General features: G+C 35.8%; 4 protein-coding genes across 5 annotated transcripts; all 4 read right to left on the bottom strand.

The window, feature by feature from the left end:
- Positions 1–5534: 5534 nt before the first annotated feature.
- LOC110782139 (late embryogenesis abundant protein D-34) lies at positions 5535–8841 on the bottom strand. Its single transcript, XM_021986247.2, has 3 exons — positions 8360–8841; positions 6876–7178; positions 5535–6049 (listed from the first exon to the last, which is right to left on the bottom strand). Exons 1-3 carry the CDS (start codon positions 8756–8758, stop codon positions 5879–5881), a joined length of 873 nt encoding a protein of 290 aa, XP_021841939.2. The 5' UTR covers positions 8759–8841; the 3' UTR covers positions 5535–5878.
- A 2241-nt stretch (positions 8842–11082) lies between these two features.
- On the bottom strand, positions 11083–12996 carry LOC110783097 (late embryogenesis abundant protein 47). Its single transcript, XM_021987396.2, has 2 exons — positions 12656–12996; positions 11083–11547 (listed from the first exon to the last, which is right to left on the bottom strand). Exons 1-2 carry the CDS (start codon positions 12899–12901, stop codon positions 11356–11358), a joined length of 438 nt encoding a protein of 145 aa, XP_021843088.1. The 5' UTR covers positions 12902–12996; the 3' UTR covers positions 11083–11355.
- Positions 12997–14340: 1344 nt separating this feature from the next.
- LOC110783088 (late embryogenesis abundant protein D-34) lies at positions 14341–17878 on the bottom strand. The gene is made up of 3 exons (XM_021987386.2): positions 17474–17878; positions 16078–16389; positions 14341–14789 (listed from the first exon to the last, which is right to left on the bottom strand). Exons 1-3 carry the CDS (start codon positions 17723–17725, stop codon positions 14586–14588), a joined length of 768 nt encoding a protein of 255 aa, XP_021843078.1. The 5' UTR covers positions 17726–17878; the 3' UTR covers positions 14341–14585.
- A 1488-nt stretch (positions 17879–19366) lies between these two features.
- On the bottom strand, positions 19367–23122 carry LOC110783107 (uncharacterized). Of its 2 annotated transcripts, XR_008921963.1 has the most exons (3): positions 22369–23122; positions 19753–19849; positions 19367–19647 (listed from the first exon to the last, which is right to left on the bottom strand). XR_008921963.1 is itself a non-coding variant. In XM_021987409.2 (2 exons), exon 1 carries the CDS (start codon positions 22859–22861, stop codon positions 22376–22378), a length of 486 nt encoding a protein of 161 aa, XP_021843101.1. In that variant the 5' UTR covers positions 22862–23122; the 3' UTR covers positions 19367–19849; positions 22369–22375. The 2 variants fall into 2 exon arrangements, 1 of the variants encoding a protein (XP_021843101.1); XM_021987409.2 differs by having other exon boundaries at positions 19367–19849.
- Positions 23123–23496: the final 374 nt, after the last annotated feature.

Genomic DNA, 23496 nt, shown 5'->3' with positions numbered 1-23496 from the left:
CACCATATTGACGACGAACATATATTTCTTAATTGCAAAATTATGAGACCACGTGTCTTCTTTTGCCAACAATTGATGGACATTAGGACTATTATGAGACCACGTGGCTTCTTGTAGAGTTGGACTCGTACTAGACCGTATTTAAAATCGGCGAAAAAATCGTGTCGTATTGAATTCGTGTCTTTCATTTATAAACGGGGCACGCCGTGTTTAGAACATACAAAAATTTCATGTCGTATCGAACTAGTGTCTCTCATCTATAAATATGGCACGTGTACATGTACCTTACCAACGTACGTCTTATATAAGATTAATTGTTTCATTTTTGTTAATCAATTTTAAATTTCTACGATATAATTTTTTTGGTTTTATTACGAGAAATACTCACCGCTTTCGATAAATGGGTTAATATTTCGTGAAAGTTTGTACGAGTATCTCGATGGACATCATCCCTTTCAATTGAGATTTTTTCCATACCCATGGCTTGAACCTGAGACCTTGGAATTGGTTATGGAGCAAGAAACCCTTAACCACTCATGCCAATCTCAATTGATAAATTTCTACAATATAATGATTCCATATACTCTGCATAAGATTGTTTCATTTTTGTTAATTAATTACGGAGTAAAATTTCTACAATATACTCATTCCGTCCCTTAATACTCGCATCATTTTGACTAGATACGCTTGCCAATACACAATTTTGACCACCAATATCTTTAACTACATATTATAAAAACTTATAAAATAAAACTTACAAAAATATTAATACGTTGAAAATATACATAAAGATATAACCAACAATATATTATATAATAATATTTATTTTCGAAATAAAATAGGGTCAAAATAAATTAAGTAGTTCAAAAGTCAAAACGATGCGAATATTAAGGAATAAAGGGAGTAGTGTCCATGTAAACGTAATGGCTAATTGGCGTGCTTTTCATGTCGTGTCAAAACATTACATGATACAAACCTAATACAATATTACTAATAATTATTACTAACAAACGGTTGGCTAATGGCATATAACCCACTTTATAATCTATGGTTATTACAACTTGCAAAGTACAAGTTCCGTAATCAATTGCCTGTTGGTTTAGTGGTGATTGGGGCTGAACTTGGTAGGGAGAACTCGTGTTCGATCCCCCGCAACAACAATTGGGAGGGGACTGGAACCTATCCACCCAGAACTAGCCCCGAATCCGGATTAGCCTTAAGGGTGAACCGGGTGCTTAACACCAAAAAAAAAATACAAGGTTCGTCACAAATGAACATACGATAACTAAATGACCAACATTAACGATCTAATCTGCAACCTGATTAGCGATACATACCCTTTATTAGGGTTCTAAAAGGTACTAGTAGAATAAGGAAACACCTCATCTTCAACTCCTTTGTTAACAACACTTTCCCAATTTCTACTCTCTTCTTTCTTCTCCCCAACTTTTTTGTTGCCACCTTCATTCTCTTGCCTTGTAGCTAATTTATCTGCAGATGATGCTTCATCTTTTAGAATGATGATGGTCTGAAGACTTGGGTTTTATGGGTGTATTCTGGACAGCAAGTTTTTAGGTGGGCCCACTGATATTTTGTTGTATAGCATTGGTAGGGGTTGGGTTGGTTCGGTTTGGACTTTCGTGTTTGTTGGGTCGCAAGTTTTTTAGTCATCCCGACATTCTTGTAGAACCAATCTTTTAATCTAATTCTCCTTTGTTTGCGTTAAAAAAAAAAGATGATGGTCTGAAGACTCTTTGTTTGGGCTGCTGCTTTGTTGATTTCCATGCAAAGCCATTTTTTCAAGGAAGAATTGAACCTTATTGATTGCAAACGTGTTTATGGATTGTCAGTTTTCAGCCCATGCTTCAGCCTTCTATATGTATTACTCGGTATCATCAATGTATTTAGCTCATACTGTAATAAGTTTGTGACATTTGTCCACACATTTCCAATTTTTTTTCTAATTCTATTTTAGGATAAGGTGATGTGGGCAACTCTCTATATCTTGGACACCTAATAAACAAGATTGGGCAAGTGTCAAAAGGTTACGCATCGATTTTTGCTCGGTGTTACCCCTTCTCAAGGAAGGATATTGTTATATCAGATCAAAATAAGTTCAAATATGGTACTCATAATTTCAAATATGATACAGAAGTTTAAAAATGATACTCAAAAGTTTAACGGATTTTTCATGAAATACCCCTCAATTTTCACGAAATTCACCAAATGCCCCTCAACTTTCAGAAATTCACCAAATGCCCCTCACCTTTAATATAATACCCAAACTACCCTTACTAATGACGCGCCGTTAGTACGCCGTTAGTCTGCCGTTAGCCTACTTTTCTAATTCACCAAATGCCCCTACAATGTAACTTATTTCACCAAATACCCCTATTTAAAAATATAATTCACCAAATGCCCAAATGTAAAAATTACCTTTTTAAAGCCCAACGGCTAGTTTTTTGGGATTGAAAAATAGCCGTAGCTTATTGTTTTAGTATAAATAACCCTGTTCTGAGTGTTTATTTAGTCACCAAATTGTTTTGTTGTAGTTTCATCTCATTTTGTGTCATGAGTTATCATTCAAAATCATCATCCACACATAATGAGTCCACATATGTTAGAGTCCCAAATAAAATCTGTTATCGTGGGAGGAAATTTGTCATTCGTAGCTCCGATACAACACTCATTCCACAAAGGGTATACTACAAGTGTGATCCAAGCAACAATGGCGAATATGCTTAAATATGATGTTTTTGATCAATACTACATATTGTTTCAGTATATCTGTCACTATATGAAGTTATTTTTGAATGGTGAATATGATCATTATGATGTTTTTGAATGGTGAATATGCTTAATCTAGTTTGATAAATGATGTTTTTTTGTGTGTTGAATATGCTTAATCTGTTGCTGATATTTTTAGTACACTTTATTTCTGACACATCTGAAAATATTAGCAGCAGAAATGCTAGATTGATTACAATTTCATGAGGAAGCAGTTTAGTTCCCAAATATGGAGTAATTAACAAGAGAAATACGCAACAAGGCAACACAAGTAAGCATCACGAGTAGCTGCTTCAATTAGTTGTAAAGACAACATAGTAGCACCCCAACTTCCTAGAGGTGCTGCAGGACCTTTAAGCACGTACAAAAACAATTCTTTACCCGGTGTAAATAGATTCGTCAAATATTGCAATCTAAATATTTTGAACTTTTCATTGGTCTGTTTTTTATCCTGTTTAACAGTTACAACCAATTCACGCAAATCAAAAGCATTCCTGCATTGAATCCCATAATCTCTGTTCAACGCTTTAAGACAGTTGTTCATTTTAACAGCAACAAAGGTAAGCTCTTGTCTTTGGAAGAACTAAGCCAGTGAACAAATAGGTTTATTAATCCGCAACAACTGGATAATCAAGCAATTGTCGAAGAAAAACAGCTTCACTATGGCAACTTTTTCAGCAAGTTGGTGTTTGGTGTCATCTTGACAGTAGTGTCTTTCGATGTCTAGTCCTATTATGGACATGTGGTTGTCGCTAGAGCTACGGATTTTTGACATCAACTTCCCCAAACTATGATTAAGCTCAGTTATGGTGTAAACTAATGTTGTATTCGCATCTAATAATAAAAAGACTCTCACTTGTCTTTAAAAAAATGGAGAGAGAGAACCCAACCCCAACCAAACCCCAACCCCAACCAATGGACAATTGTTAGCCGGAGAAATCACAGAAACGCCACCAATAAATTAGCACGGAGAACCTGCTTCATCAATTTCCTCCCCCATAACACCAGCCGACAAGGACTGTTCCTTCTTTTCGGCCGACATACACATGCCCAAAAACTAGCCGTTGGGCTTTAAAAATGTAATTTTTACATTTGGGCATTTGGTGAATTATATTTTAAAATAGGGGTATTTGGTGAAATAAGTTACATTGTAGGGGCATTTGGTGAATTAGAAAAGTAGGCTAACGGCAGACTAACGGCAGACTAACGGCGTGTCATTAGTAAGGGTAGTTTGGGTATTATATTAAAGGTGAGGGGCATTTGGTGAATTTCTGAAAGTTGAGGGGCATTTGGTGAATTTCGTGAAAATTGAGGGGTATTTCATGAAAAATCCGAAAGTTTAAAGATGATACTCAAAAGTTTAAATATGGTACTCAGTTCAAAAATGGTGTTCATTCTCAAGTATGGTACACAAAAGTTTTCAAAATAATAGTACAATTATCACCGTGCCTTCATATATATGTTAGAAAGCACATATCTGATATGGGCCTTTTCTGCCCTCTTATCTTTTTAACTGAATGTAGCAAGTGGAGTTAAATGGTGGAACATATTACTATATAAGAAAATGAAGACCATCTTTAAGAGACGAATTAAAATCAAATATGGGCAAATGCAGGGAATTTTTGCGTCATCTACCCAGATCTTAAGTGAATGGGAGGTTCACAGGGTGATCTTCAATATTATTGTCGATATGGACAAGTATATTTCGAGATTCGAATCGATCTCTTTTCACCAATATCTCCTGAAGGCAAATTCGGGAGCAAATTCCATGGTTAATCATGATTATAATTACTTTTACATGCTTTATTAGTTTAACTCTTGTAGTGATTTATTCTCATTTACCATTCGAATGAACGATAAAATAAGTTGGTCCTATTTGATGGGCTAATCTAGATTTATTTCTTTATTAAAACAAACAAAGGGGTACTCTTATAGTTCGATTATATTTATAACATATTACATACACCCTGACTTATTTTCTCCTTACATATAGAGAAGAAAATGTAATAGAATCCACTAATAGACATAAAAATATCTTTAGGTGGACGGTGCAATCGATTACCACCTAATAATTTTCATAGTCCGATGGTACTAAACTAAGTAAACAGTTTTTCTAATGAACGCCTATAAAACACCAGTTAAGACTCATAAAAGTGCTATATTTAAGCCCACAAATATAAAATACTCATTAGAAAAACCGATATAAGAGTTATCCATAGATCTTTTGTGATTGTTGTTAGTGATGGCAATCAAATATCAACTTCAATGCTCAAATTTGATGAAGGCGCCGCAAATTACCTCTCAGGCTGAGTTCTGTTCAACTTATTTGAACTGACTTATCTTAATAAATAATAAATAATAAATAATAATAATAATAATAATTATTATTATTATTATTATTATTATTATAAATAATAAAAAAAGTTATAATATTAATAATAAAAAAAATTATTAATATTACTTATTGAAACTTATTGAAATTGAAATTATCTGAACTTATCTGAAGTTATTGGGACTTATCTGAACTTATTGGTACTTATCTGAACTTATTTCTTTAAGGTGACAAAACGCACCCTGAGGGGTAACAAAGTACAGAGAGAAACTATTTGCCTATCAATTTTGATAGGTTCACGTATATTCTTGATTCGTTGCTTATCTGCAAAATTAGACCATGGTCACACGCGCGTATGGTGTTCATTGAAACATAAATTAAAGTACCAATTTTGCTAATCCAAGTAGCCAAAACATACACAAAGCTAGGAATTAGATTAAAAGAGAGATTACTTGTACATGATAATCACACCCATTCCTCAAGGAAAGATTTATAGCTAGCTAATTAGTACTAGTAGTCTGCATCTATTTAGCACCCCTCCAAAAACCAACCTACATACGGATTTACCTGTTGACAACTTAAAACCACTTCCAAAAACAAACTTACATCCAGATTTACCTATTAACACCCCTTCAAAAACTGACCTATATACGGATTTACCTCTTAACGCCGCTCCAAAAACCCGGCTTATATGCTTGATTAAACTTGTTTTACATAGTTGTCGATGCTTATGTACACAGTCGTACAACGCGTACTCACTCACTTCTTGAACTTCTGTTGGTTTAGCCTTGCTGCTGCCGCCACCGATTCACCGACTCCACCAACTTCGGTTTCCAAATTCGGGTTGTTTCTCATCTCCGCTGCTATCACCCTCTCCGCATCTTGAACTGTTGCTGGTTTGTCATAATCCGACAGTTTTGTTGCTGCATCCTATAACATGCCAAACATACAACAAAATATTAGTCAAGACGCTCATCAAATTATCCCATGTTGTTATGTACCGTGGCACCGCCAATTGCATCGGCGTCCACCGAACCCACAAAGAAAATTCCTTAAAAACCATACATACTCTTATGTCAAGATATAAAACAAATAACCCATGTCCCAAATAAGTTGTCACACTTTTTATTTTCATCCTAACATACATTAATTTTTACATTTTTATTTTAGAAAAGCCCCATAATTATTTTATTAATCTCAATTTCCACTACCAAAAAATTATGGTACCACTTTGTCACATTGAATTATGATAAACACTTCACTGTCTACTTTCTGATCTACTTTTCTAATAAAATAATACTTACTCCGACACTTTTTATTTGCTACACTTTTTTTTCATGTTTGTCAATGAATATCAATCTTAAACAATTAATATATTTATTACCGTTAAAAGTAAAAATTATAAAAAAAATTCATTTACATTAACATGAATCTAACAAGATTCCGCATGAATATATTTTTCCTAAAGTGTAGATCATAAAAAAATAACAAAAGTAGATTATGTGAATAGTGCAAAAAATAAAATGTTACCCTTATTTTGAGACGGAGGAAGTATTTGATAAACAAATATCCAACTATGTGTCCCGGTAAGTGTCACATTAATCTAGACAGAAGGAGTATACTTTTTCTAACATCTAATTATATTGTAATTATATTGTCCACAATCCAAAATCTGCCACTTATTATGCATATGATGTAATATGCTTATATTTTGGAAAAAACAAGAGACTATTATTAGAATAGACAATAGTTATACCGTAAGGACATCTCCAAGAGTGATCTTGTTTTGATCAGACTTGATTTGTTCATTCCTCGTGGCGGCGGATTGAGCCTCCGCTCCAATGCCACCAGGGGGAATGTAACCGGCGCCAGTGACGCGCATCTCCGCAGCCTGAATGGCGGCGGCATCAGTCTGTGTTATTGGCTTGTCCCCAGCGGATATTGCAGATGCCTCCAGGGCTTCTCCTATGGTCACTGCATCGCGGTCTACTGCTGATGGTGGAGCTACCATTTTGGCTTGGGTTGGGTTTGGATTTTTGTCAGCATATCTGGCTACCACCTAGATCCATATGATTAAACATCATTTTATAACAGATACTACCTCCGTTTCAAAAAGATTTTTACGCTTTAAAAAATGTGTCTAAAAATCAAAACTTTGACCATAAATTCTCACTATTATATCTCTCATAAATTATCATGAGATATCTTGTTAGATTCATCTCTAAATGTATTTTATAAATATCAATCTTTTATAATTTTTTCCCATACGAAACTGGATATATTAACGATCAAATATTGCACCGGAGTCCGTTCAAATAGTAACTGTAAAGATTTTTTTGAAACGGAGGTAGTACAAAGATAAGTAAGAACGCAAATAAAAAACACCAAGATTTAACGTGACTTATTAATAATATGTTAGCTACGTGGTCGATAGAAGGGAAGTTTCATCGATCTTAAAAAGAGGTAGAAACTACCACTAAGTGATAACGTAAAGAATTTAAATAATATTTTCTAGACAAATGCGAAAAAGACCTTGGAATAGGCTCCAACTTCCCTATGGAGGATTATTCGGAGAGGCTTGATCGATTCAAAACATATTCTAATATTTGATCCTACATCAATTAAATGGTTTCTTTGTTTAAGATGAAAGAGTAATAATACTAGACAAATGCGAAAAGACCTGGAAAATAGGCCCAAACATCCCTACACCGGATTATTTAGAGAGGTTTGATCTATTATAGACATATTCTAACATTTAATCCTATATCCATTAAACTATTTCTTTATTTAAGATAAAATAGTAAGATAAAATAGTTTAAGAAATTAAATTAAGCCTCTATTCTATTCACCTTATTCTTATTTTAAGAAAAAATAAATTCAGATAAATTCAGAAAAGACAAGGATAAACCAGAAAAAATAAGAATTAATCAAATATAATTTATAACTAAAATAAATTTTGATAAGTTTAAATAAATTCAGCTAAGTTCAGATAAAATAAATATAAATCAGGCGAATAGAATATATTCTAAATAGAATTACTTTTTATATATATGCCTAAAAAACCTAGAAAATAGGCTATGGGATCCTATACTAGATTGTTCAAAAGAAACTTAATCGATTCAAGATATATGATCCTGCATCAATTGATCCCGAGTAACATACTATCGTAGTTTAGAAGTAAAAAAGTTGTATGTAACTTCAAATAACGAATTAACAAACTAATTAAAGAAGTAGAAATACCTGATCACCAATAGACTCGGTAATGATACGCTGACCACCAACTATACTCTCAGTAACAGTCATCCCTTGGTTCTTCCCAACATCGGTGGCGCCACCTTGAGGGGTGACTCCGGCTTGGACGTTCTTGGTGGCGGCCGATTGCATAAGGGAAGCCGGACTACCTTTTTGGGTTTGGCCCATCACTTGATTCTCAGCTGACTGCATGGCAGCAGCGTCTAATGGTGCTATGGGCTCATTGGCAATCTTCTTAGACACTGAGAACACATCGCCGTACTTGATTGGCTGTTGTTGTGGTTTCTCTTGCTCTGCGCCACCGTTCCTTGGTTGCTCTTGGTCTGCGCCACCGCGCCTTGGTTGCTCTTGGTCTGTACCACCGCGCCTTGGTTGTTCTTGAGACATGTTTGGTGTGTGATATATGCTTTTAATTAAGTCACAGTTTTGGTTTGATGGTATGATGTTGTTTTTGTTGGGGTTGTGGTGTGATTGTCGTCTTTATTAATTTTATATATATACTATGGAGGAATTAATCGGTGATTCGGTGAACATGGAATATTATGGTTCGGTTCTTACATGATGTGGAGATTTTGGAGCATGACAACAGATTACATACATGCATTACAAGTGGCACTTTGTCCAAATCAAGGAAAGAAACGTATAGGATAAAGATGACCAGATATAGGAAGCCTTGGACAATAACATTAACAACCTTTAGGGATAGTGATTAGTATAATAAGTAGGGGTGGTAATTCGGTCAGGTTCGGGTTTGGTTTCGGGTTGTGTAAAAAATGTTAGAAATATTGAAACTTAATATTACTATAAAATATGACAAATGGGTCAATCAGGTCGATTTCAAGTCATTCTGGTTCAATTCAGGTCGGGCTCGAATTTCTCTCAGTAACTTTAGGCAGGGTTCATGTCGGGTTATCAAATCGTGTAAGGAATTGCCAGCCCTAACTTTTAATAAGGCAGAAAGTCTATCGACATTGATTAATACTGTGAACGTAGTACTAATGACTAATGAGTAGCAATTAGTATAGTGTTGGTAGACAATAATATACAAATTAATCCTAGTAACATACTTAATTTTATCAGTACAAGTGTATTTGTTTCCTAACAGACGCTTTTTGTTCTTGATTTAACCAACCCTGAATAGATATAGAATTAATAAGATAGTGAAAGATAAAAGAGGACCATATCAAATCACTATAACTAAATATCCTACATTTGTAATTTATTCGGTTGCGCTATTTCCTTCCCTGAAACTATTAAACCTATTCATAACCCCTCATGTGATCACTACAAAAAATGCTTGCGTTTTTACCAACCGTTCTAAACAGTTGAGGAGGGGTGAAAAATGGCACGTGAAAGTTTGGATCTTTTACCAAACTAGCTACTTTTAAAATTTTATTTACCAAAACGGCTAGTTTTAAATTGTATTTCCTAAAGTAGCTATTCTTTAATTAGTTTCAAAAAAAAAAAAGTAGCTAATTTTTTTACATTCAATTAAAAACCAATAAACCGGTTTGAGTTTTTTTAAAACCAGATAACCGGTTTAATTTTTTTACACAGTGAACCGATTTGAATTTTTTTAATAATGAACCGATTGACAATTTACTTATATTTTTAGCCTCTTGCAACTTCAAAGTTTTTAAAAGACTTGCTCGCAAATATTACAAATATAAAGAAATTAGTTGAACCTTGTTGCAGATATTGTTAATCCGATCTCTTAGCTACGCGAATTCTTTGTGTTAAACGAATTTGCTTGGCAAACTCGATCAACCAAGAATTTAACATATTCTAAAACCGTATGCGTGAAAGTGACGTGAAGGAGAACAGTAACGCGTGCAATAAAGGCGTCTAACAATGCAAATTTTTGCGTCTATTATCCCTACAAGTCGGACCACTATCTTAGTATACTCAATTGTAATTTTTTGTTTTTTAAATTACTGTAATTTCTCATTATTAAGTTGAAACTATGAATTGAATAAAAATTAATTAAAATAATTAATTAATAATTAACTTATCATTGGAGCAAGAATATGTAGCAAGTGTGTAACTTGAGAAGATAATGCGTCATAACAAGCATGCATAATAAAAAAATTCCGACCATTGGAGTTTATGTTGTCAAAAAGTAAACGTAATTAAAATATTAAAATGGGTAAAAAAAAAAATGAACTTAACGTATTACTATGCTGTATCATGTATGTATCAAAATTAAACCATCAAGAGCAACATTTTATATTATTTATGGGCAAATTCAAAAGAAAAATTAATAGGGAGTATAAAGTAAACAAAAATAAAAGATAACTAAACCCCCAAAAAGCCGGTTAACTATACTAAAAAAATGCACCAAACAAAACCAGTTTAATTGTTTTTGCCACAAAATGAAAATAGTCATTTTGGTAAATAAATTATACGTAGTAGCTAGTTTGGTAAATAGATTTTAAAAGTAGCCATTTTGATAAATAAAATTGTAAAAGTAGCTAGTTTGGTAAAAGATCCGCAAAAACTACACAGCACTAGGCAATAGGTTGCTTACATGCACGAGTGGTGGTAATAAGCTTGACATGCCACATCATCGTCTAGCTGTAGGTAATTTTTTACCGACTGCTAAACATTATTAAACTTAGTTACCGGCAAACATACCAATAACTTTTACCGACTGTTTAAAACGGTAGGTAAAAACGCGGATGCTTGTACCTAATGTGGAGTGATGCGTAATGTACTAGGGGAAAAACAAGAATCGTGAATTATTTCAGCAACATGACCATTAATTGACCACAAGAACATAACACCTAAAGATTTGACAAAGACTACATCAAGGCATCCAGCCAACCATGTAACTCGTGTAATTGGTTATGTAACTTCCCCATTGTAATTCTTCATCAAAAACACACAAAAAAACAGAGGATCTTTATGAACATGAACAATGTAAGCAAACTGCCAAACTCCAAACAATGTACATGTAGAACACTAGAGAACTACAAACAAGCTTATTAGGAAGGGTGGTTGATATTTGCAGCGGTGGCTAACGCCTCGGCGACACCTCCGGGGGTCACTGATTCCTTAGGAGCGTCCGCGTGAGTGCCAATGAGGCCATCCAAGTCCCCTTGCAACTCTGCCGCTCTAACCTTCTCTGCATCTCTCATTGTTACTGGCTTGTCACTCTCTAACTTCTGAGTTGCATCCTACACATTAACCCGCACCACCCAAGATTTAGTACATCAATCCACATTTTCCACAATATTAATCACACAGTATAACGAGGATTGCTAAACATCAAGTGGTTTTATGGACACAAGTGACTCAAATACAACCATTTTGGTTTGTATTGTCACTTCTTAGCAATGTAGTGGTATACCAATACCATACTAATCTCAGTACCAATATCAAGTTAATAGGTACCAATACGAGTCACTTGTCACTCTCTAACTTCTCAGTTGCATCCTGCACATTAACCCACCCCCAAGATTTAGTACATCAATCCACATTTTCCACAAAATTAATCACACAGTATAACGAGGAATGCTAAACATCAAGTGGTATGGCCACAAGTGACACAAATTCAACCATTCTTGGTTTGTATTGGTATTTCTTAGAAATGTACAGGTGTACCAATACCATATTAATCTCAGTACCAATATCAAATTAATGGGTACTATTACGAGTCACTTTTGATACTTAGAGTTCCTACTGTGGAACCCCCACTCGGATCCCAGCCTCGTAACAATGTAGTTGTTGTAATGGGAGAAAAAAAAGACAATTAAAACGTAGATAAAAAAACACGGAGATTTAGCGTCGTTTATAAAAACGTAAATAAAAAATACGGATATTTAACGTAGTTCACCAACAAAGTATTAGCTACATCCACATGAAGCGAGGAGGACATATTACATAATACAGCGATATCTTCGTGCTCGGATGTTGAAGAAATGGGGACAGATCGATTCAAGACATATTCTAACACTGGTCACCATGCTTGAGGATATAACATGATTTTACAAATAGAGATCACAAAAGTTGTGGCAACTATCCTCCCCAATTCCCCGTATCACTTAATTTAGGTAATGACGCAATTTGCAATTTGCAATTAAACTCCCTTTCTTTTGCTCACAAACATATATTGTACAATTAGCAATCTAATTAATATAAATCGCACATGATTGCTTAAAATCAATCAATTAATTTTATAATAGCGAATCACAAGATGCAAGTAGGATTAAAAAATTCACAAATTCAAGGAATTAGTAACATAATCAAATCAAAGAAGTATTGAAATAAAAGTGCGTTACTGACCCCGATAACTTCAGCAAGGGTAGTTTTCTCCTCATCGTAAATCCTACGAGCATTAACCATAGCAGCAGATTGGGCCTGAAATCCAATGCCGTTGATAGGAGGAGCGGTGGCGCCGGTAGCCCTCATCTCGGCGGCTTGAATGGCGGCGGCATCGCTGTCGTCGACGGGTTTGTTGCCGACGATTGTCGCAACCACCTCTAATGCTTCTCCGATTGTTATCGCGGCTTTTGGTTCTTCGTTTGCCATTTTCTTTTTTTGAAAAAACTTTTGTAAAGAAAAAATGAACACGTCGAAATTAATTGGGTTGAGAAATTCGGGGGTTTAAAAAGTTAGAACGAGAAATGGGGAAACGTGGACAAATCAGTTTTGAGGAAATAAGTTCACGTTAGCAAAATGTACTATATTCACCATGACTCATTAAGAATTGACAAGTGTGCTATGTAAAGGGTTACATGTGTCGGCGTTTTATTACTCATCAACGGATCTATTGTTTTTTTATCACGGGTATTTTTAATCCACGCCCTCATTCGTTAAAACTGCCCGCATTTTTTACGTTAAAATACAATTTTAACTTTTATGAAAACTCTCACCCTCGTCCACTGTCACCCTCACCCTAACAAAAATTTGTTTGCTTGTCAAGAACCTCCGGTCACAAAACTCCGGTCACATAATCTCCCTCCTTACCGGAAGTTGCAGCCTCTTTGTCGTCCACCATTGACGCTACTTCAATTCTTGCCGTAATAAATGTTTTTCGGCGAGGTAAAAAGGACGTCGGCGAAGGGGAAGGGGTGATAAAAATAAAGGAAGAGGTTAACTTTTTATAAGGACATAATTGTACTTTCACATTAATTATGAGAGTAATATTAGCGTACACGGACGTCGAATAACGATACACTTTATCAAAAGCTTTGTAATTCTTTGAATGGTACAAAAATGTATTGTATGTTTGTCAATTATCTTGGACTTTGTCCGTGACTCAATACATCCTTATCAACATCAAGAAGGAAAAAAATAGTACTTCCTCCGTTCCATAATAGATGCATCATTTTTCATTTGCGCACTGTTCATCAATCAACTTTGACAACCTTTTTTTCACTCTTGCGTAAGAAAAAACATAGTCAAGTGTGATCTTGTTAAATACTTAAATTCGTATTAATGCAAGGATTCGAAATATCAACTTTTTATAATTTTTACTTGTACACATTTAGAGATATTAATGTTCAAATAAGCGCGTTGACATACGTGCAATGAGAAATGATGCATCTATTGTGGAACAGAGGAAGTAGAAGACTCTACTCATAGTAGAACTTTTAAGAATGATAAAATGACTAGATTAGGATTTAGGAAGGGGAGCCTATCGCTTATGCATATGATTGTATCAACTTGACTAATTATGGTCGAGAAAAACATTTGTAGAGTGATACCCAAACCGTGCCCGAGGTACTATCATATATGTTTTGACAAAAATATATCAAACTAAAATAAGTTCGAATATGATATTAAGAAGTTCCAAAATGGTACTCCGAAGTTCAAGAATGATGTTCATCTCTCAAATATGATACTCAAAAATTTTAAAAATAATGGTGCAATTACTACAATGTCCTCAGATATTTGTTTGAAGGCACATATCCGATATAGGCCTCTCCGCCCTCAACCGTGCCCAGCGTCATACTATCAATATCATGTACACAAACGCGACATTTACCAAGTACCCGCACCTGGTAGGAATTTCATATATAATTGAAGTTTTTGGATTAAACACACACTTTAACCGAAAATTAGTGAAAACCATAATCACAAAGTCATGCCTTGTTTAAGATGAGATCTACATAACTACATTACACCACATACACACTTCATTTGGAAACAAAGCTCAAAAAAAGCTGGAAAGTTAAAAACACCAGCATATGTAGCCTGAGTAAGACACGTTTTATTTGTCAGGTTCGTTAATCCTAGCCGCAGCCTCCACTGCCTCCGCGACACCACCAGGAGTGGTGGACTGCTTCACAGCGCGGTGGCGGAGCGTACTTGCCCCACTAGCCCCATCAAAATGACCTCGCAGCTCAGCTGCTTTTACGAGTTCAGCATCCTGCTTCGTTACTGGCTTGTCATCTGTAAACATATTTGTCGCTCCCTATGTACGTGTCACCGCACGTTAGTTACCATAAACATAATTCATAAGCAACCATTATACAGAATTAAATTATCAAAATAATTCAACACTGGTTATTATAACAATGCTTCAAATTCACATTAATGGAAGCAAAATGAAACGTTATTATTCCTACCATTAGTTAATTGATTGATTAAGATTATATTCCTAAGAGAAGAGTATGTACAATATAGAACTTCTTAGATACTAATAAGATCTTTTGTTTTAAAAATAATACAAGTTCCTCATACACTTAACTTCAACACTATAACAATTAACAAGACACTAACTCTTTTGCATATTTTCTGGGTAAGAACCAACTTAGGAAGCTATTTTTTTATTTTTTGATAATCACCAACTTAGGAAGCTATTAACCATTGATGAGTACTCCCTCTGTCCCTTAATACTAAACTCGTTTTGACTTTTTGCACTATTCACATAATTCACTTTGACCCTATTTATTTCTAGTATATGAAAATAAATGTTAGTATTAATATATATTTTATTTCTAGTATTGTTGGCTTCATCTTAATATATATTTTCAAAATATTAATATTTTTATAAGTTTTTTTAAATGTGGTTAAGTAATTGGTGGTCAAAGTTGTGCATTGACAAGAGTGTCCGATCAAAACAGGTCGAGTATTAAGAGACGGAGGGAGTAACATATTTAGTACAAATTAGGGAAAAATATACTCCTTGCTACTTGGAAGCAAAGGCATATCTAGTGCATACTATGACTATACTTGCATATATAGCCCTAGAGAGTTGTATAAGAAAATTTATTGCACAATAACATCAATTAATTCAATTTGGCAAGTAGACCAATTGTGTTGCACCTAGAGCTAATCTAGACCAGATGATCATGGGTTCTCCTCTTCTACTTTCTCCTTTTTCATCAATTGTTATGAACTAATGACGTGTAATTTATTACTTCTCGTTTGTAGTCCTATAGTTTCTATTAGAAACTAGTTATTGGACAGGGTAACCCAATGGGTATAGAGTTTGGATCAAGTTAATAGGATTCTTACTTCTTAGTGGGCAGGGCCTTTGTTGGACCCTCTTTGACCGGCCCACTATCAACCCGCTAAAATTCACCCTTTCATTACCCGACCCACTTTTGACCTGCACCGACCCTGAGCCGACCCGCCAAATAACCAGGTCTAGTTCCTATGTAACAATCTTGGATGCGCCACAACTTGAAAGTTGGAAGTACGGAGTATTATTTTGTTTGGACAGTATATATATACACTAGTATGTGATAAATGTATACCTCAATGACATCAGATAACTTGGTCTTGTCCTCATCATACATCAGCTGTTCATTGATAGTAGAAGCAACCTGAGCTTCAGCACCTAAGCCAGAACCAAGACCGCCATTTATTCCGGTGGCAATCATCTCTGCTGCCTGTATTGCAGCAACATCAGATTGATCGACAGGTTTGTCCCCTACAGCCGCAGCAGCTGCCTCGAGTGCTTCTCCCATAGTTACCCCTGTTGCACCTGATCCCATTCCTTCCACCGAAATAGCCGATTCCATTTGATCGTGTGATGGTTGGGATTCGTGCCACGGGTTACCCTCCACCTTGTACATGAAAAAACAAACTACATTAAGAATCAAAAGTGAATTTTGAAGCAATTCTAGCAACTTTTTTCACAACCATAAGCAAGCTAATTTAATATAATCCTAATTCTAGACCTGATCGAAATGGCCCGAAAACACCGATGTTTTAGGCCCGAAATAGCGGGATTGGGCATGAAAACCGACCTGACATACGGGCTGATTTTTAGGCTTCGACCCGGCCCGTCTTTTGTTCAGGTCTACCTCATTCCTAGGGACAAATTAAACATCCTAGTAAATCCATGATCTCAAGATAAGGATAATCGAGATTTCCAATGCGGTCATGTCCTAATGGTAAATGGTAATTAAGGACTAACTAATTTTAAAATGACAATTGATGTTCATGCTATGTATTGCCAGGGACTAGTTGAAGCTTACTCATAATTGATTTGCTAAATCATTAAAGTACTTATGTATATAACCAGATAATTAAGCACACACAAAATCAATGATATTAACATAATTCAAAACTATGACATGTTATAGTCGGACTCCCGGTCTTAACCACTATGCCAAAACATCACTGATATGATATTACCAATGCTAATTGTTATAGTAACACAACCAGTTTTAACTTGCATAACGAGCATACTATCAGAAATTAACTTGGAATCAATCAAACAACAGTCACTATAAATCATGTCATTTTCTTAATAAAAAAGGGTTAGAACAATGTGACATTGAAATCGGACAAAATAAGAATTATCTACATTGTATTCATAATTCATGACACAAGTCCAAATCAAAATTTGGATCCAATACACTACTTTTATTGTTGCAAGTTGTGATTTTTATCATCACCAGTATCAGAACTTCAGAATCAATCAAGAATCAGTCACGATCGACCATGTCATTTTCTTAATTACGAGTACAAATAAGTAAATCTCATTAACATTAAATTCATGATACAATCATACAAGTCCAAATCACTTGACCAGAGTACTCTAGTCCAGTATAACATAAAAACAGAGGTAATAATATTAATCATATTGAAGATGGTTAATTAATAAATTAAGCAAAATTTGAAGACATAAGAAAAAGAAATTACCAGGGTTTGATTAGAAGAGAAAGCATCATCAGGACCCACAAGACCAGCTTGAACATTCTTAGCAGCAGCTTGAATCATAATAGAAGCTGGACCACCTTTAATCGTCTTCCCAAAAGCCAGAGTCTCAGCAGACCGCATCGCCGCCGCATCCCGTGGCGAAATGGGCTGCTCCGCCATCTCCCCCGACATCTCAAACACGTCGCCGAACTTTATTGCTCCGCCGTCTCCCCGCATATGTTGTTCGTATGCCATTTTCCAAACTTCTTTCTTTGATAAACTTGTGAAATTATCGTCAAAATTGAGAGTAATAATAAGCTTTAATTTAAGTGTTATGATATTTCAGTGTATTGTTTGCTAAAGATTACAAGTAGATACTCTGTATTTAAGTAGATATTTCATATTCATGTGTAGTACTCCGTAAAGATTATAAGTAGATATTTATGTTTGACAACTGACAAGTGGCGCAATCTGCTGTGTGCTTAGTGTCCAAGTTTTGAGAAGGTAATAATTGTGCCGGTAAAGTTACCTATACGTGGAGGTAATCACCCGGTTATTATTCGTGATTCACCGGTCAAAAGGACTATTGGACTAGTGTGTCGATTAACAATTGGAAGAATGTGCTATGGGCCTATCCATATTTTAAAGGCCTGTTTGGCGATCCAATTGTTTTCAGTTTGATATTTTGTTAGGAAGTTTAAGGTAATTTAAGTTAAAAGTCGTTTACTAAATATGTTTTCGGGGATTAAAATTAAAATATTATATTTTCACTTGAGGAAGAGATAAGGGAAAAAGAAAAGAAAATTTGTGTTTATACTCTTAATCTTTTTGCTAACTTAAATACGGAGGAACGGAGTAATTCAAGTAGCATATTCTGCATAAGATATGTCAAAACCACATACTAATATACCATTAATGGCGTAGAACAAACAAATATAGACAATTAAAAATAATTAAGGATAATTTTTTAAGGACGGAGTGCAAGAACTTCAAATGTGAGCATTTGTTTTGTTGGTGTGTAACCAAACAAGTTCAATGAAGATGACTTTGATGTCATGAGTCTATCTACTTATGCTTGAGAGTGAGAATTCTCTTACCTTCTTCCCTACTCTCAACCGTTAGACCTGCGTAGCTAGACAGACTAACCTATGAAAAGTATATATTCAGTAGGGATCCTTCTCCATTCCGGTCATGGAGTAAAAAAAAAAATGCACATGGATGTGTATTGTGTAGAGTAGAATCAAAAGCCATTCAATTTCAGGTGCTTTACAATTTTTAGAGATACCTTCTTGGGTGCATAGTAAACTTTCCCAAGTTCCCCATCCAAACTTATTTTCCCGTAGAAAAGGCGAGCCGGGCCGAGTTCATGACGGGTTGAGACATAAAATCAGCCCATATGTCGGGACGGGCCAAGTTTTGGGTCGTTTATTTTGCCCCATCCCGCTATTCCAAGCATAAAATATCAGGCTTTTTCGGCCCATTTTGGGTCAGGACAAATTTATAATTAAAAGTATAGCTTTACGTTGCCATATCCCTTTAAAGTTTATACATTTCGGGCCGGAAAACGGGCCTTAACATTTTGCCCAAACCCGCCAAATTTCAGGCAGGGTCGGGCTCATGTTGATCAGGTCTATTTTCCTGGTATGCCATCCTAACTCCATGGCTCCATCAAAAAATAGCCCCTCCCCCTCTTAACAACCGGGAAAAAAAAACCCTATATATCCAGTAAGGATCGAACCTTTACACCAAAAACCACCACCTGCTTTCCCCAGACTAAACTAGACTAAATTCCAGTCTACAACCGCAAGGTTGCACGACGCAAACCAACTGACCAGCGGGTCGAACAATCGTAGCTCGCCCAACAGAAGAAAGTGCTGATGCAATGTCAAAGAAGCATAAAGTCGAAAGATGGTATAGATACAATGCATCAGTAATTCAGTATAACATCCACTGATAAAAAGTTCCCTCCAAAATTTCATCTATCGGACCCATTACAGACAGAATCTGATCCCCCCACGCCCTGTTTATGTCCATATCTCACAAAGATTTTACCCACAAAACAATCTGTACAAAAGAGTTCGTTTCATAACCCCACACACGTATCAAGGCTTATTCTTTTTATTGTTTTAAAGGAAGATCACACACATACACTGATACACCACTGTCAGTAGAGTCATCTGCCCAAAAAGTGAGAGACAAACAAGATTCACTAAGAAGTAAGAACCCATATTAATACAGAATAGCTAATTCAACAAACAAGAATAGAAAACTGAAGCCCGTACCCATGTTTGAGTGTCGAAGATCCGACACGGGTATTTGAGATAAAATGAGGAGTCCAGGTAACAGAGCCGTGATGCAATGACTTTCCCATGTTTTTGCCTATATCCAATGCAAGAATGGCGTGGAATACAAATGCAAGTTAAAGAGAGACACGAAAGAGACATTAGCACTCTTGACTAACTTAAGATTAAGGGTAAAGTAACAGGCATATAGCTAAAATATTCTAACCTAACCATCCATCAAAAAGGTTAGGTTAGAATCAAACAAAAAACACAATCATCAGAAGTATTAAGCAATAATAAACAAGATTATAAACAATTACTCTATAAAAACAATGATACGAGGGCCCCTAAAAGAGAAGCATGAATGCCACATAATAAGAAGCAGCCAAGAAACGCAACTTCTGGAAAACTTGACCTAGAATTCTCCATAGCATATGGGTCAAGGAGTGAAACGCCAAAACACTATTAAAAGGGAGATAACGAATGAAGATTGTATTTCATGTACGATGTCCTATCAAAGATCAGGTAAAATCAAGTTAAATGTGATGGCGAAGGAATGACAAAAGTGGGTCAAGGTTAGACCTGTTCAATGGGCCGGGTTAGGGCTGGGCCTGACTCAGAGTAATAGCTACCTGCAGCAGGAAACACTTGAAACAGTGGGTTTGGCCGCAGGACCACCCTCCCGGCCTCCACTCCACTATATTTCAACTGTCACCGAGTCACGTACCTCAAAAGGCGATGCACTAGTCACAAACATGAACGAACTTGAAACAAACAAGAGAGGGAAGAGCATTTAGACATTAAGAAAAAGTAAGGCGTCATAGGATTTCCAAAGCATAAAGTAAGATCAGCTAAACAAAAGCTCCCCCACAAATATGATAACAGAATGGTCACAAAGTTTGGGATTAAAGAGTTCCATAAAAGCAACATTTCTTATATAGCATAAAGCAGCACATGGATAGTTCCAAATCATGATATTAAGATTACGAAGTTTAATTATTAGCTTTATGAAAAAGATAAACCTGCAATGGAAAAGGATGGTACAAGCAAGCTTTGTCTTGGTTGTTGAAGTTTGTTGACTATCAGATCAAATCCCCACTTCACTGGGGCTCTAGAGGATGGGATTTCCTTTCTTCTTCTACTATAAGGAATCTGACCTTTGGCTGGTCTAGGGAATTCACCGCAATAAAGCCCTAACGGCCCGTTTGGTAGCCGGAAATGGTGTCAATGGGTATGTAAATTTGTAAGGAAAATTATATTTATTCCTATGGTAATGCTAGTTCACTCAAAATTATGTCTTTTTTTAATAAATTTCCATTACCACCTATTACCATTTGGGGAGTGGCATTAAGTGGGAATGCAAATTTATGAAGAAAAACACAAAGTTTGAGACGAAATTTCATTACCATGGACATCATGATGTTATTTTCTTGTCAAATAACACTTAAATATATTCTCATTCCAACAATTTAATACCGGCTATCAAACGGGCAGTAAGTGTTTCATTTACCTTCCCAATAAAGGGTATAAACACGACAAATTTGTTGATATCTAATGTTCTTTCCAAAGTAGGGAACCCTTGGAAAACACCGAAGCACAAAAACTCGCAAGTCCCGTAAGATAGAAGGGATATATTATGAATGCACCCATTAAGGGCAAGAAAATTAGTAAGTTTGAACTCAACAAGCCTATGGTAATCACTAATCAGTCACCATAAACAGAGAAACAGAAGAAAACAACAAATTCCTTGACCACACACGAGTGACACTTCTATGTTACAACTTACAAGCATCAATGGAAAAGCAACTACTCAAGGGGAATCTTCTATCTTACTGTAAGCACAAATCATAACAAATGCCAACATATAACACAATCATGTACAATGATACAACACTAAAAAACAGAGGACGATGTATATGGATAGTGAAACAAAGATGAAATTTGACAGAGAACATACTCGGCTATATCTATCCAAAATAGATGAGTATCATCTAACCATAAAACTACGCCTTTCAAATACAGATTACCCCATATGTGACCTCAACTCCAAGGCTCCACTAATAATAAAAATCAAATCAAGTGTACTATTCAATAAAACGAGCACCATTTCACAGCATAGGCCCGTGCCAGGCAATACTAGTCGAATCTGTCGAACAGTCCTAATGTCCTAAAACAGCTACAAACTTAACACCAGCAAATTACTACTGTTATCACTCTATCAAATTACCTTAAACTTTGTAACAATGCTAATATGAAGTAGGAACAATGCAAGCTCAAGCCATCATTCCACTAAAAAGCTTTATACTTTACAATCAATCTCAAAAAGGGATACTCTACTTTTAAACAGCAATTAGAAAAAGTTGCACATTATCACATGAAAATAATCACAAAATCCCAGCATTAATCCCCCCAATATAATAATAAATCGAGGACATAATTTCAATCAACATTGATAAACTAAATTAAATCAAGAAAAAAAAAAGCTCAGAATAAATCATTCCAAACCCTTTTTTTCTCTCCCACATTACATATGATTCAACAAGAGAAACATAATCATAAAAGGGAGGGAAACTAACCAAAAAAAGCAAAAAAAAGCTTTGATTTCAGCTCTCTCACCATTTTTTCACTGTACAAGGACCAGATTGCCCTCACCCCAAACAACCTCCCTCCCATTTTCTCTCTCCTCTTCTTCCTTAGGAACTACCACCACCAAATCGCCACCGTCGTATGTTGCAGTTGCCAGCTCGGGTTTAGTACACTCCGGCAACCGAAACCGCCATAAATCGAGCTCGAGCCCCGTCATCGCAACGTCAGCAATCGAATTACTGCGGACCACTATCTTCGTGACACCTGGGTGTATCTCAACCGTATCCGCCACCACATCGGAGGCCACATCCGTGTCAAACACCGTGAATTTGAAGAAATTGACTGTTTCTTCGATGTCGACGTCGGCGTCGGAACAGAAGGGTAGTTCTAGAACCTTCGCAAAGATGTGGGGGAGTCTTCGAAGCTTCTTCTGGCCTCTACAAGGAGTTGTTGCCGACTGTGATGATGCGATGTCGTATCGTAAGGCTATGTTTCGCTTCTTTGGTGCTGGGTGGACCTTCATTTGGACCAATTTGGAAACCCTAATTCGTGGAAGTTTTGGGGTTTTGGAAATTTTAAGATGAAATTAGGGTTTTTGATTGATGATCGGGAAACTAAAAAAAGGGAGGGAAGAAGAGTTACGGTGGATGTGGTTGAAGATTTGGGGATTTCATTGGGTGTTTTTTTTTTCCTGGGTTTTTCTGCGTGACTGATTTTTCTTGGAGATAAGAAGAAAAAAAAAAGGGAATATAAACTTGGTAATTAAATGAAGTACTCCATATTTCACTTCTTTTTTAATAAAAAAAAAAATCAAATAAAATGGGTATAAGATGTGATCCTTTTGGGAGTTTGAGGTGGTGGGATCTCCATCATCTGTGCATTCATGCAAGATGCAACATCATACCAAACCAAATCGTATGCGTCACGTAGTACTCTCCTAAACTTATTTCGATTACTCTATTTGTATTTGAATATTGCGAGTAGTTGCAGTTTAACGGACATTTGATTTTTTGAGGGTGAGTATGGAAGTGAGGTAATAATGAATTTCACAATTTTGTCGGAACTTGATTTAAAATATTGACGCCTAATGTTTACTTCAATAAACAAAAATAGTTAAAGTACAAGTATTGTTTATTGAAGAAACTGAAAGTGAGAATT

This window comes from Spinacia oleracea, chromosome 5, assembly GCF_020520425.1.
Source record: "Spinacia oleracea cultivar Varoflay chromosome 5, BTI_SOV_V1, whole genome shotgun sequence".
NCBI lineage: Eukaryota > Viridiplantae > Streptophyta > Magnoliopsida > Caryophyllales > Amaranthaceae > Spinacia > Spinacia oleracea.
This window is presented reverse-complemented; position numbering and strand designations above follow the sequence as displayed.

What these genes read in the sequence shown, in the direction of transcription:
- LOC110783088 (XM_021987386.2), bottom strand. Translation starts at nt 17,725, where the DNA reads ATGGCATACGAACAACATATGCGGGGAGACGGCGGAGCAATAAAGTTC. An exon ending in TCTCTTCTAATCAAACCCTG is followed by an intron (nt 16,390 to 17,473) that starts GTAATTTCTTTT and finishes TTCATGTACAAG; the next exon opens with GTGGAGGGTAACCCGTGGCA. An exon ending in AGTTATCTGATGTCATTGAG is followed by an intron (nt 14,790 to 16,077) that starts GTATACATTTAT and finishes ACACGTACATAG; the next exon opens with GGAGCGACAAATATGTTTAC.
- LOC110783107 (XM_021987409.2), bottom strand. Translation starts at nt 22,861, where the DNA reads ATGAAGGTCCACCCAGCACCAAAGAAGCGAAACATAGCCTTACGATAC.
- LOC110783097 (XM_021987396.2), bottom strand. Translation starts at nt 12,901, where the DNA reads ATGGCAAACGAAGAACCAAAAGCCGCGATAACAATCGGAGAAGCATTA. An exon ending in CCCTTGCTGAAGTTATCGGG is followed by an intron (nt 11,548 to 12,655) that starts GTCAGTAACGCA and finishes GTTAATGTGTAG; the next exon opens with GATGCAACTCAGAAGTTAGA.
- LOC110782139 (XM_021986247.2), bottom strand. Translation starts at nt 8,758, where the DNA reads ATGTCTCAAGAACAACCAAGGCGCGGTGGTACAGACCAAGAGCAACCA. An exon ending in CCGAGTCTATTGGTGATCAG is followed by an intron (nt 7,179 to 8,359) that starts GTATTTCTACTT and finishes ATATGGATCTAG; the next exon opens with GTGGTAGCCAGATATGCTGA. An exon ending in CTCTTGGAGATGTCCTTACG is followed by an intron (nt 6,050 to 6,875) that starts GTATAACTATTG and finishes GGCATGTTATAG; the next exon opens with GATGCAGCAACAAAACTGTC.